Below are 12,749 nucleotides of genomic sequence, written 5' to 3' on the forward strand. Positions count from 1 at the left end.
ATCACATGAGCTGAGGCCTTATCCCTCGTCTCTCTCCCCACCCCATTCCTATCCTATCTTCATCTCTTGCAGTCACAAGGTTAGTCATGGCGCTTTCTGAACCCTACCTGTCTTGTGTACTGGTGGAAATCATTTTCCTAAGAAACACTAGATTCCTGGAGCTGCAGTAGTGGGAGGTGGGAAGGAAAGGAAAGGAAATTAGTGTTGGTTGAGCAACGAGTGTGTCATACAAAGCCTGGTGGTTTGCAGCTTTTTTCCATAATCTTTCATTTATGGAATTTCTTCACGAAATTTTAACTTCACCATCCAAACATTTAACACTACTAAATTTGTGTGCTTACAGGAACTTCACAGACAGCGATCCCCAGGAGTTTCATTTGGTTTATCAGTGTTTAATTTGATGAATGCCATCATGGGAAGTGGCATCCTTGGCTTAGCTTATGTTATGGCTAATACCGGTGTCTTTGGATTTAGGTGAGTCTTCGTATTTTACCATCACATTTTTTTTTCCATTTTGATAATATACGGAGAAGTAGAGAGATAGATTCCAGAAGCTGCTATTATACAATTTCTAGTTAGTTATTTCTGGGGTTTTAGCATTTTTCTTGTTATTCTTGTTGCTAGTCTGTATCTTGGAGGGCTACTACGTAGCTTCTTAAATACACAGAAGTGTGACTAGTTTTTAAAAATGGGAACTTGATCCACATTTCATTTATAATGAAATATGGCACTTAAGAGTGGCATATTCATTGTATCTCCTTGGCCAAAGTGAATCAAAGCCATGCAGATTAACTTCCAAACAGCAATTTTGTGAGTGCAAATGCAACACATAATCTTTTCATTCCTCGCTGTCTCTTTGTATTGTTAAGTAGTCTTATTTCACTTTCTGAGGCCAGGCATGTGTTTTGTGCCTGTTCTTTTTTATGTTTCAGGACTTGGCTTGTAGGCCAGTTTGCCCAAAATAGAAGACAATCCTGGATATTCTGTGCTTTCGTAGTACTTTGTATATTCATTCTGTTATTATAATTGTTACAATGATATGTTTGGAAATTAATATTCCCACTAAACTGAAATCCTTTATAACTGGAGGTCAAGGCAGGCAGATCACTGGAACCCACGAGTTTGAGACCAACCTGGGCAAGATGGTGAAACCCCATCTCTGCCAAAAATACAAAAATTAGCCTGGTATGGTGGAGTGTGCCTGTAGTCCTAGCTACTTGGGAGGATTGCTTGAGCCTGAGAGGTTGAGGCTGCAGTGAGCTATGATTGGGCCACTGCACTCTAGCCTGGGTGACAGAGTGAGATCCTGTCTAAAAAATTTTAAAAATAGAAAAATCCTTTATAACTGGACCTTATTCTTAGCATCTAGCACCACATGGCTAATAGAATGAAGGAACAAGTTGGCTTTGTTTGTCAGTAGAAGCAGATCTATTTACTAGGAAATTTAAAATGCCTAGGGAGTCTCTTTTAGGTTTATTTCCTGCTTTTATTCCGAATTTTTTGATAAGCAAAGCAACTTTTAAGTAACCCAACTCGCTTTTATTATGGAATGTACTCACAAACTTTCATTATTTTTAAAATTAAAAACTATATGTGACACCTTAAGCAAGACATAGTCAGGACTTGTTTTTTGATTCTCCTTGAAAAATCCTAATTCATGCACCAGGGTCTTACATGCAGATATATACTGCTGAATGTGTGCTCACCCAGTCATAGCAACCATCATTTTTGGTGATGCTAAACTGTTATTTTGTGAAGTTCCTGATGTCATTTTAATGACATTTGTACTTTTACCTCTCAATTTTATTTATTGACAAGTATTAACTGGACCACAGAGAGAAAATTTCTTCAATGACTGGGGCAGTTCATTGGGGGTAGCTGTATAGAAGCTTGTCCTGCCGGTGTCTTCCTAAAAATGAATAGGAAATTATCTAAGTTTTTTCTTTCACACTGTTGGTGAGAGGACCTCAATCATTACATTGTTTGCACATTTTTCAAATTGCATCATTAGAGGTGTATTAACTACATTATTTTAGTTTAGTTTGATTTGGAGAGTGTGTGCGTTTAATAGATGCTAGAAAATACAGTCTAAATAAATCTTAAATACACCTTAATAAGATGAAGGTATGATAAGGAGGCCCACATCACTGGAAGTAGAGGGAGGAAGGGAAAAAGAGAAGACAATGAGATTGCATAAGTAAAACTTCTGTTTAGACTTAAAATAAGAAGAAAACCAGTCATAAAAAGGAAATATTACAAGATTATTTAATGGCTGATTCAGCAGTCAGCAGACAAGACTGCAAAATGAGGAAGTTTGCTTGTATTTTTAAAAAAGTTTTGTTTTTATTTCTTTTTTGATTTTAAAATCAGTATATTTTCATTTAAATAAAATTGGTAAATACAAAAAAGTAGAAAAGTATCTTCTTAATTTCCTTAACGAACATAATTCTACTACTCAGAGATAGTTCCTGTGAATATTTGACTGTTAAGAAATTTGTTTTTGTAATGAGACACCATACAAAAGACAAACTTTTGGGAGGATTTGAGCAGGTGTTCTTTTATGTTTTAGCTTCTTGCTGCTGACAGTTGCTCTCCTGGCTTCTTACTCAGTCCATCTTCTGCTTAGTATGTGTATTCAGACAGGTGAGTAAAAATGTTATGCTGCTTCATTTAATAAAGGAGTCCCTTGGGTTTGTATCTACATATAGAATTGGATGTCTCAAATCTAATATCCAGTGAGCATACATTTTTATTAGATAGGGTGATCGGAATGGAGAATTTGAAAAACCAGGATATACAGACCCAATACTGTGGGGAAATATCCAAGCACAGGATGAGAGGAGGTAACTAGCATTTTTACCTGCTTTCCTCCACAACACAACCTAATTTTCTGGAGCAGAGTAGATTATGGGAGGATCTAAAAGGTGTTCAAAGGATCCAAACCTTATGCTTATGGGGAAATCATTTTCTCAAGGAGAGAACACCTTCTCAGACCTACTGTTGCCTTCCCTGCCCCCATCTGCCTGCTAGTCAGAGGTAGGGATGGCAGAATTAGGATTGTAGGAAGTAAGGTCACAAAGCTTTAATTTATTTAGACACACTTTGTATTTTTAATTGCAAGTCTAGAATAGGGTAGTTTTTCCCTAAGAGAAATAAGTATGTGCAGTTAATTCAATATATTTGTGTATATACTTTTTTCCATTTGGAATTTTATTATGCAATTCAGTCATGTATTGAATAAGTTCTTTTAGAATCCAGTAAATATTATAGAAGTGCTTTTCTAAGGTTTTCCTTTTGTCATTAACAGATATTCTGTGTTCATCAGTCCTGGTCTTTTTATCTGTCTAGTGTCTTTTGTCTTTGGATTAGGTCAGCTTTGATGCCAAAATCATGGGTTTAATTCTTATATGGATGAGTTCGTTTTGCTTTATCTGGCCTTGTGATTTTCAGATTTTAAGAAGAAAAGTAGATACACAAAATAGATAAAAATGGATTTCTTAATTCATTTAGTATTTCTATAAAAGAATACCTGAGGCTGCATAATTTATAAATAAAAGAGGTTTATTTTGCTCATAGTTCTACAGGCTCTGCAAGAAGCATGGCCCTTCTTATGAGGGGCTTTTCTGCTCCATCTGCATCTAGTAAGGGGCTCAGGCTGCTTTCATTCATTGTGGAAGGTGAAGGGGAGCTAGGATATGCAGAGATCACATGGCAAGAGAGGAAGTGAGAGAGGAAGGGCATGCCAGGTTCTTTTTAACAACCAGCTCTCATGAAACTAATAAAAGTGAAAACTCCCTCATTATCCCAAGGAAGGCACCAAGCCATTCATGAGGGATCTGGCCCCAGGGCCCAGACACCTCCCCTTTGGCCCCACCTCCAACACCGGGGATCTGATTTCAACCTGAGATTTGGAGGGGTCTGACAAACCAAACTATATCAGTGAGACTATTCTGTGCTGAAACAGGTGAGTGAAGCCCAGTGATGTTTCTTAAGAATTTTAAGACTCTTAAGAATAATTCTGAAACTACTGCTCTAGTTTGTTTTCCTAAAACCTGTCCATCATCAGAAATACTCATAGATCTTTTTATACACAGAGAGCTCTAAGCCTCAGGGATTCTGATTTCAAAAATCTGAGGTGAGACTCAAGAATATGTTTTTAACAAGACAAAACCAGTTTAGGATCCATAGGTTATAGCTGTAACTTGTACCAGTGCTTTGGCCATCCAGTGCCAGATATGTTTTTAACAAGTCCTCCAAGTGATTCTTATGGAAATCTAGTTTAGGATTCACAGTTTATAGCCACAACTTCTAACAATGCTTTGGCCATCCAGTGCATGCCTCTGCTCTCAAGGGGCTTGGGTGAATGTGCAGACAGATAAAAATACTAGGAAGCAGTACAAATATTAATCCTAAAGTAACAGGTTGTTCATAAAAGCATCCTGAATTTAGGAATAATAGCTTTAGATAAATATATTTGTAAATCCTGCTGAAACTTGAATTTTAATTGCATGTATTGAAATTTTGCTGAATGTGAAAAAAATTTTACTTAATTGTGATACTTTAACATCTTGGTAGATTCTTTTAATTCATTCTGTTAAAAGATTAATACTTTAGTCAACTACGTGGCAATTATGTCTTTCAAGCTTCATTTTAAAACTTCATTTTAGTTTTAATTTAAGTAAAATGTTTTATTTCGGTTATGTGGGAGTAGTATTCAATGTGTGGAGATTTCTAAGTAATGTTAATTTTTTACTCCTTCAGTTCACATGTATTTAACTTTAAGATTCTGACACTGTGTTTGTTCTTTTCTGTAACTCTGGGGCGTATGAAGTGAATATATCTGTTTCTCTTTCTTTTCTCTTTTTCTTTGATTTCTGTAGCCTACTTGGGCCTATGAACTAACTACTTCATGGTTCTGCCTGCACATTGACTCACCCGTCTTCCATTGATTGAATTCCTTCAATCTTTGTAAAATTCTCTGTGGAGGTAGGCTTTTCCTTTTTTTTTTTCTTTCAATACATACATTCATATATAAAGACTAGAGTATAATACGTAACTAACTCTCCCCCAACAGTTTGTTGGACTGTCATAAAGGATTATTATGCTCAGATTGAATTCATTGGTAAGAGAAAGAGCTATCATGAGTTTTTATGAAATAACTTCTTCATTTATTTGCTGGAGGTAAAGGGTAAAGAGAAATTTTCATCTTTATAAAAGTAAAGGATTTCTTCACATGAAATTCTACTTTAGATTTTATGGAGAGTTTGGGGTCTATCAGGACTTTTCATGGGAGCTGAGGTGGAATGTAAAGAACCTTATTCTCTCTAGCCTTCGTTTTGTCATCTGTAAAATGGCAACGATAACACTTCCCTCTTGGAATTGTTCTGAGAATGAAATAAAATAATGTATATGAAATGTCAAGTCCTTGGCAAATGAGTGCTCCCTGGGGCAAAAATCCCCACTGGGGCAAAAATCCCTAAAGATTGCAGGGTGTTGTACACACTACTATCTCAGAAATAGTTGGTTCATTGCCATTCTTTTGGAATACTTCTCATGCTTTGATACTAAACCCACAGCTCCCCTCCACTGGCTTCCATGTCACTGTCAACTGGAGAGAATGAGAGTCCTAGAACTCTGCATACCTCTGGCCAAACCACAACTCCCTAGTCGTTGATCCCTACTACTCACTGCATTGTCACCATTATTTGCCTTGAGACCATTTGGATTATGACATTATACCATTTATCTCAATTTGTGTTAGTCATTTCAAGTATATTAGGTTATCTTTCATTTCTCAGACTCACCCCATATGGCTGTCATCTGTTTCTGACCTCGTCTTCCACTGCTCTCTAACTCCTGAAACCCTTCCACTGTGCTCTCTGGAACTCACAGTCAATCATCAGCAAAACTCACATGTCTCTAATTCTCTTCTGAACATTTCTGTCTGTTTTTTACACTACGAGAACCTCCTCTGAGGCTTCCCTGTAGTTCTCTCAAGTGGTCAGTCTTTTCTCTTTATGTCTCTCCTACTAATTTGAAGATGGTATAGGTGTCCTGTTTGTCCCACATTTCTGCTTCTCAACCATCTTCCTCTCCTTGAACCCCCCAGCTTTTAATCTCATGAATGTATACCATCTACGGCTCTCCTTACTGTTGTCATCTATAGACTCCTAGACCATTTCCTGTCATTTCATGAAAGTTTTAGCTAAATTTTAGCTTCTACTCGCCTTTTAGTTTCTTCAGTATTACCCCTGTTATAATTCTGGATGATTTCAATATGCATGTAGCTAACTAATCCTTCTAATGCTTTCAGTTCCTGAACCTCTTCTTCTCTAATGTTCATATTCTCTACCTACACTGGCCACTTATTTTCTCCTATGGTCATACCATTGATCTTGTCATTACCAAAATAGCATTTGTTAGTATCTGCCCATCTGCCACCACCATCTCCTGTGTTTCTAACTCACCCTCTCAAGTACTTCAACTCTGACAGTTTTCACCCCTACCAAGACTTCTATCAATTCATTGATTCTACCATCTTTGCACTGACCCCCCACACTCATTCTTATTTCCCTCTTTATCCAGTTGAGATTTTGTAGTATGTTATTTAATCCCTTGCCTATCCCTTGAACCATCATATTTCCCTGGCAAAATTCCAACCATAGTTAAATATAACTCTGCCTCCTTCACATTTGCACCCATGCATTTGAATCTTCCTGAGGCAAATCACAACCATGCAGACTGATACCACTATAATTCAATGTCTAGTGTACCTATGATGCTATCACACAATTCTGGTTCACTTCTTTGGTTCATCACTTCATTTAGCTCATTCATCTGCTATCTAGGAGATTGCTTTTTTATATCTTCTCCCTTCTGTCACACCTTTGACACTTTTTTCTTTGATTTCACCCATAACTGATATTCTTCACTTTCTGTTTCACTGAAAAAATAGAAGCAATCATAAAAGAATTTTATAAGCTCTTGCCACCACTTATTTATCTGTGCCCATATACTCTGTTCCTTGGGATGAATTCTTTGTGTTTATTTCCAAGGCCTACCCCCCAACTTGTGCTATGATCCCACCTGCTCTTGCCTACATCACTCCAGCCACCTTCTCCCTTCTTTCTTATTTCTTGGTCCTTTTCTACCATTTCCTTCCTATTACTTTACAAATAGTCTAATTTCTCTCATGTTAAAAATCTCTTTTACTTCGCATCTTTTGAATATGCCTCATGTCTTCATGACAGTGCTCCTTAAAATAATTGTCTAAACCAGGCCAGGTGTGGTGTCTCATGCCTGTAATCCTAGCACTTCGGGAGGCAGACCCAGGAGGATCACTTGAAGTCAGGAGTTTGAGACCAGCCTGGGCAACATGGCGAAACCCCATCTCTACCAAAAAAAAAAAAAAAAAAAAAAATTTGTGTGAGGTGACATGAGCCTGTAGTCCTAGCTACTGGGGCAGCTGAGGCAGGAGAATCACTTGAGCCAGGGAGGCAGAGGTTGCAGTGAGCCGAGATCATGCTGTTGCACTTCAGCCTGGGGGACGGGAGTGAAACCCTGTCTCCAAAAAAAAAAAAGAATTATCTAAACCAGATGTCTCCAGTTCCTCTCCTCCCACTCCTGTCAGGCTTTTCCACTGAAACTGTTGTAGCAGTGACTTCCACATTGCTAAATTCAATGGTCAGTTCTCAGTCAGCAGCATGTGATAGAGCTGATAACTCCTTCCTCTCTGAAAGACAAGTCACGCTTTCCTACTTCTTCCTGTTTCATCAAACACTCCTTTTCTCTTCTGTTGAATTCTCTTAATCTCCCCATCCTCTAAACATTGGTGTACCCCTGGGACTATTCCTCTGATCTCTTTTCTTTTCCCTTCTTTTCTTTTTTTTTGAGACAGAGTCTCACTCTGTCACCCAGGCTGGAATGCAATAGTGTGATTTTGGCTCACTGTAACCTCCGCCCTGCAGGGTTCAAGCGATTCTCCTCCCTCAGCTGTCTGAGTAGGTGGGATTACAGGTGTGTGCCACCACACCCAGATAAGTTTTGTATTTTTAGTAGAGACAGGGTTTTGCCATGTTGGCCAGGCTGGTCTCAAACTTCTGGCTTCAAGTGATCCACCCACCTTGTCCTCCCAAAGTGCTGGGATTACAGGTGTGAGTGATCTCTTTTCTTTTACACATTATCAGGCTCATGGTGATTCTGAAATTTATATCCCTGGCCTGGAACTCTCCCCTGAATTTCAGTCTCATCTCCAGCTGCCTCCGTGACATCTCCACTTGGATGTCTAACAGCTCAGATTTGTAAAACTCCACATCTTTGTACTACCAATCTACACTTTCTACTTTTCCCATCTAAGTAAATGGTAATGTCTTTCTTCTAATTGCTTAGGCCAAAGATCTTTAAGTTATTCTATATCTCCCCTTTTTTCCCTCATCCTGCATGTTCAATTCATGCCATACTGTTCCCTTCACTTCAAAAAAAAATTTTTTTTGAGATAGTGTCTTGCTCTGTGGCCCAGGCTGGAATGTAGTGGTGTGAACATAGCTCACTGCAGCCTCGACCTCCTGCCTCAGCCTCCCAGGTAGCTGGTAACCACAGGCGCACATCACCATGCACGTCACCACACCTAACTAACCTCAGCCTCCTGAGTAGCTGGTACTACAGGCTATGCGCATCACCACACCTGGCTCATTTTTTAATTTTTTGCAGAGATGGGCTCTTACCACGATGCCTAGGCTGTTTTCCAACACCAGCTCAAGCAATCCTCTTGCCTCAACCTCCCAAAGTGCTTGGGATTACAGGCATGAGCCATTGCGCCTGGCCAAAAAATTAATAATCTGATATTTTTCTCATTTAATTGCTACCACCCATCTTCAGTTACTATTACCACCATCAAAAGTAATAGTTTATCTTTTTGTTTTTACTTCCACTCTTACTTCCTGCAGTCTATTCTAACAAAACAACCATAATGATCTGTTAATGTAAGTTAGGTCATAGCATTCCTTTGCTCAAAATCCTCCAGTTGCTTCCCAGTTCAATCAAAGTAAGAGCAGAAATCATTACAAAGTCCAACACAAGTCTTCTGCCCTTTTTATCTCCTTGATTTATCTTCCAGTACTCCCTCACTGGTTTCAGTCACACTTTTAATTTTTATCTTATGTAACATATACTTATATAGCACTTAGCATCATTCTAAGGACTTTATGAATATTCATTTAATCTTCATAATAATATTATGAGGTAAGTATCAGTATTATTTCCATTTTTTGAAATGAGGTAACTGTGGCACAGAGAGGTTAAAGTAACTTGTCCAAGAGAGGTGAAAGTAATTTCCCAGTTAGGAAGTATGGGAGCCAGGATTCAAACCCACACAGTCTGGCTCTAAAATTGTGCTCAACTCTTCCCCAGTCGTGCTGGGTAGTCTCCTGCTTCCATACCTTTGTGCTTTCTGTGCTGTTCTTGGGCGTTTCTTACCCCAGTTTCCCACATGGCTTTGCTCACTCATCACCTTCAAGGCTTTGACAAATCTTACCTCTTCTGTGAGATCTTTTTATACAATCTCATTTAAAATTGCAAACAGCAACGGTTGATCTACAGTGTCATCAAGGAAAGAGGTTCTACCTTTCTGTTCCATTATTCTTGTGTGTGCCTTCCCCATCCTTGAGGTCTAGGATGACTTGTGGAGTGCAGACATCGCTTCCATGTTCTAGAGAGCAGAAAGAGAGAAAGGGATGCTTACCAGCTGAATCTTACTTAAGACTCCATTTTCTTGTTGCCAGAACTTAATATGCCCGATGGCCATACTAAATTGCATAGGGACCTAGAAAATGTAGCGTTTATTAAAGGTGGCAATGAGCCCAACTAAAAGTCAGGGTTCTGTTACTCAGGTAGAAGAAGGGAAGAGACAACCAGCAGTGTCTACACCACCAGGGTTCCATCTTTATCTGTCCTTGTACTTTACTATCTTTGAATAACATTATACACTTTTATAGCGTAGCTACCAAGAATAGGTTGACGACTCCCATCCATGCTGCCGAAACATATCAGCTACCTCTGATATTGGAGATCTCCATTTAGATGTTCCAGAGGCTTTGTGAGCTCAACATGTTTAAAATTAAACTTATCTTTCATCTTTAATGGCTCAAATGTGCTCCTCTTCCTGTACCGTACCTCCGTGAATGGTACCACCAGTTTATATCTCCTTCTCCTGATACATTCACCCAGTTACAGATTAATTTTGTAAATATTTCTCGGATCTGCCTAATTCTCCTTCCTTATTGCTACCGTGTAGATCACGCCATAACCCCTCCCCAGGATTACAGTAGAATTAAATCATAACAGGTATTTAAGTTCATGTCATTTTAATTCATACAGTTCAAAAGTGGGGGAGAAAATAACTTTAAATAGTGCTGGATAATCCTGCCTGTATTCTACTCAGTGAACATATATTCGTCTGGGGACTGAGTGTGAGGTGGGAAATATAATAATGCTGCTCCCTCTGTTACGTTTTTTTTCTTTAAAGATAACTCTTTTTTTTTTTTTTTTTTTTTTATGACAAAGTCTCGCTCTGTTGTCCAGGTTGGAGTACAGTGGCGCGATCTAGCCAAACCGCAACCTCCGCCTCCTGGGTTCAAGCAGTTCTCATGTCTCAGCCCTCTGGCATCTTAAGAGACTTCCTATGAGTTCCTGCCTCCAAACTTTTTTTTTTTTTTTGAGGCAGAGTCTCCCTCTGTCACCCAGGCTGGAATGCAGTGGCAGATTTTTGCCCGCTGCAACCTCTGCCTCCTGGGTTCAAGTGATTCTCCTGTCTCAGCCTCCTGAGTAGCTGGGATTACAGGCACCCACCACCACATCCGGCTAATTTTTTTATTTTTTAGTAGAGGCAGGGTTTTACAGTGTTGGCCAGGCTGGTATCGGACTCCTGACCTCAGGTGATCTGCCCACCTCGGCCTCCCAAACGGTTGGGATTACAGGCGTGAGCCACCGCACCTGGCCAGATAACGTTTTTTAGCATACTGTCTTGATGGTGCTGTTTGAAGAGATTTGCATGTATTATTCTCACAATAGCAATATGAGGTAGAAATTGTTATATCCACTTTAGAGATAGGAAACTGAGGCACTGAGTGATTAACTAGCTTGCTTAAGGTTGCACAGCTAGCTAGTTAGAAGAGCTAATATTCGATTTAGGCAAGCCAACTCCAGAGTCCACTTTCAGAACACTGTGCTGCCATTTCCCCACTATTATAGGAACCTGGAAGCTTATTTTCTGGAGAAGGTAAACTAAAAGGACTCAGCAATCATAGATATTAGGTGTAGTTAAGGCTAAAATCACCTTACTGAAAACAGGGAGATTAAGTGAAAGTCTACTAACTGAAGGAGAGTCCCAGTTAATAGGAGTTCTGAGACTGCTGGCAGCAGGTCTTCTACTTTCACTTAAGGGATTGGAGGAATATTTTCAACAGAATTTCTCCTGCCCAAGAGAAAAGACCTACAGGTAAAAATAGTTGAGGGCCCTTCAAGAAAGAGCTGAGTACCTCCTGTTTAATCATCATATAGTTAAGCGTACCACTCAATAAGCCTCTTCTGTATACACAGAGCTTGTATTTAGTCTTTTAATGCATCACACTTACGTCAAGAAATAGCCAAGTATCACCAGATATTTCAGGAAAACCTTTAATGTGAAAGATATATACTAAAACAGCCACATACACACACACAAGCCAATAATGAGATACCTCTACACATGTATTAGAATGACAAAAATCCAAAACACTGACAATACCAAATACTGGTGAGGATGTGGGACAACAGGAACTCTCATTCATTGCTGGTGGGAATAAGAAATGGTACAGCTACTTTGGAATACAGTTTGGCAGTTTTTTAACCAAACTAAATATAATCTCATTGTAGGATCCATCAGGAGTGCTCCTTGGTATTTACCCAAATGAGTTCAAGACGTATTTCTACACAAAAACCTCCATAAAGATGTTAATAACAGCCTTATATTTACCAAAATCTGGAAGCAACTAAAATGTTCCTCAAAAGTGAAAGAATTTTAAAAACTGATATATTTGTACAATGAGATATTATTCAGCACTAAGTAGAAATGAGGTGCTGGAGCCTTGGCTCATGCCTGTAATCCCAGCACTTTGGGAGGCCGAGACGGGTGGATCACCTGAGGTCGGGAGATCGAGACCAACCTGACCAACATGGGGAAACCCCATCTCTACTAAAAATACAAAATTACCTGGGCATGGTGGTGCATGCCTGTAATCCCCGCTACTCAGGAGGCTGAGGCAGGAGAATCGCTTGAACCCTGGAGGCAGAGGTTGCAGTGAGCTGAGATCAAGCCATTGCATTCCAGCCTGAGCAACAAGAGCAAAACTCCATCTCAAAAAAAATTTAGCTGGGCATGGTGGCGGGCACCTGTAATCCCAGCTAGCTGGGAGGCTAAAGCAGGAGAATCGCTTGAACCCCAGAGGCGGAGGCTGCAGTGAGCTGAGATCGTGCCATTGCACTCCAGCCTGGGTGACAAGAGCGAAATTTCGTCTCAAAAAAAAAAAAAAAAAAAAAAACCCAGCACGGTGGCTCACGCCTGTACTCCCAGCACTTTGGGACGCCAAGGTGGGTGGATCACCTGAGGTCAGGAGATCAAGACCAGCCTGGCCAACATGGTGAAACCCCGTCTCTACTAAAAATACAAAAATTATCCGAGTGTGGTGACACGCACCTGTAATCCCAGCTACTCG

General features: G+C 39.6%; 1 protein-coding gene across 4 annotated transcripts in view; it reads left to right on the forward strand.

Annotated features, from left to right (window-relative positions):
* The window catches only part of SLC38A6 (solute carrier family 38 member 6), a 96,513-nt gene that overhangs the window by 1,045 nt on the left and 82,719 nt on the right, over positions 1–12,749 (forward strand). For all 4 annotated transcript variants that reach the window (XM_024231378.3, XM_024231377.3, XM_054530713.2 and 1 more), the window contains exons 2-3: positions 344–474; positions 2,570–2,643. In XM_024231378.3, coding sequence (XP_024087146.2) covers positions 344–474; positions 2,570–2,643 — 205 coding nt within the window. The remainder of the gene's footprint in view (positions 1–343; positions 475–2,569; positions 2,644–12,749) is intronic.

This window comes from Pongo abelii, chromosome 15, assembly GCF_028885655.2.
Source record: "Pongo abelii isolate AG06213 chromosome 15, NHGRI_mPonAbe1-v2.0_pri, whole genome shotgun sequence".
Classification (NCBI taxonomy): domain Eukaryota; kingdom Metazoa; phylum Chordata; class Mammalia; order Primates; family Hominidae; genus Pongo; species Pongo abelii.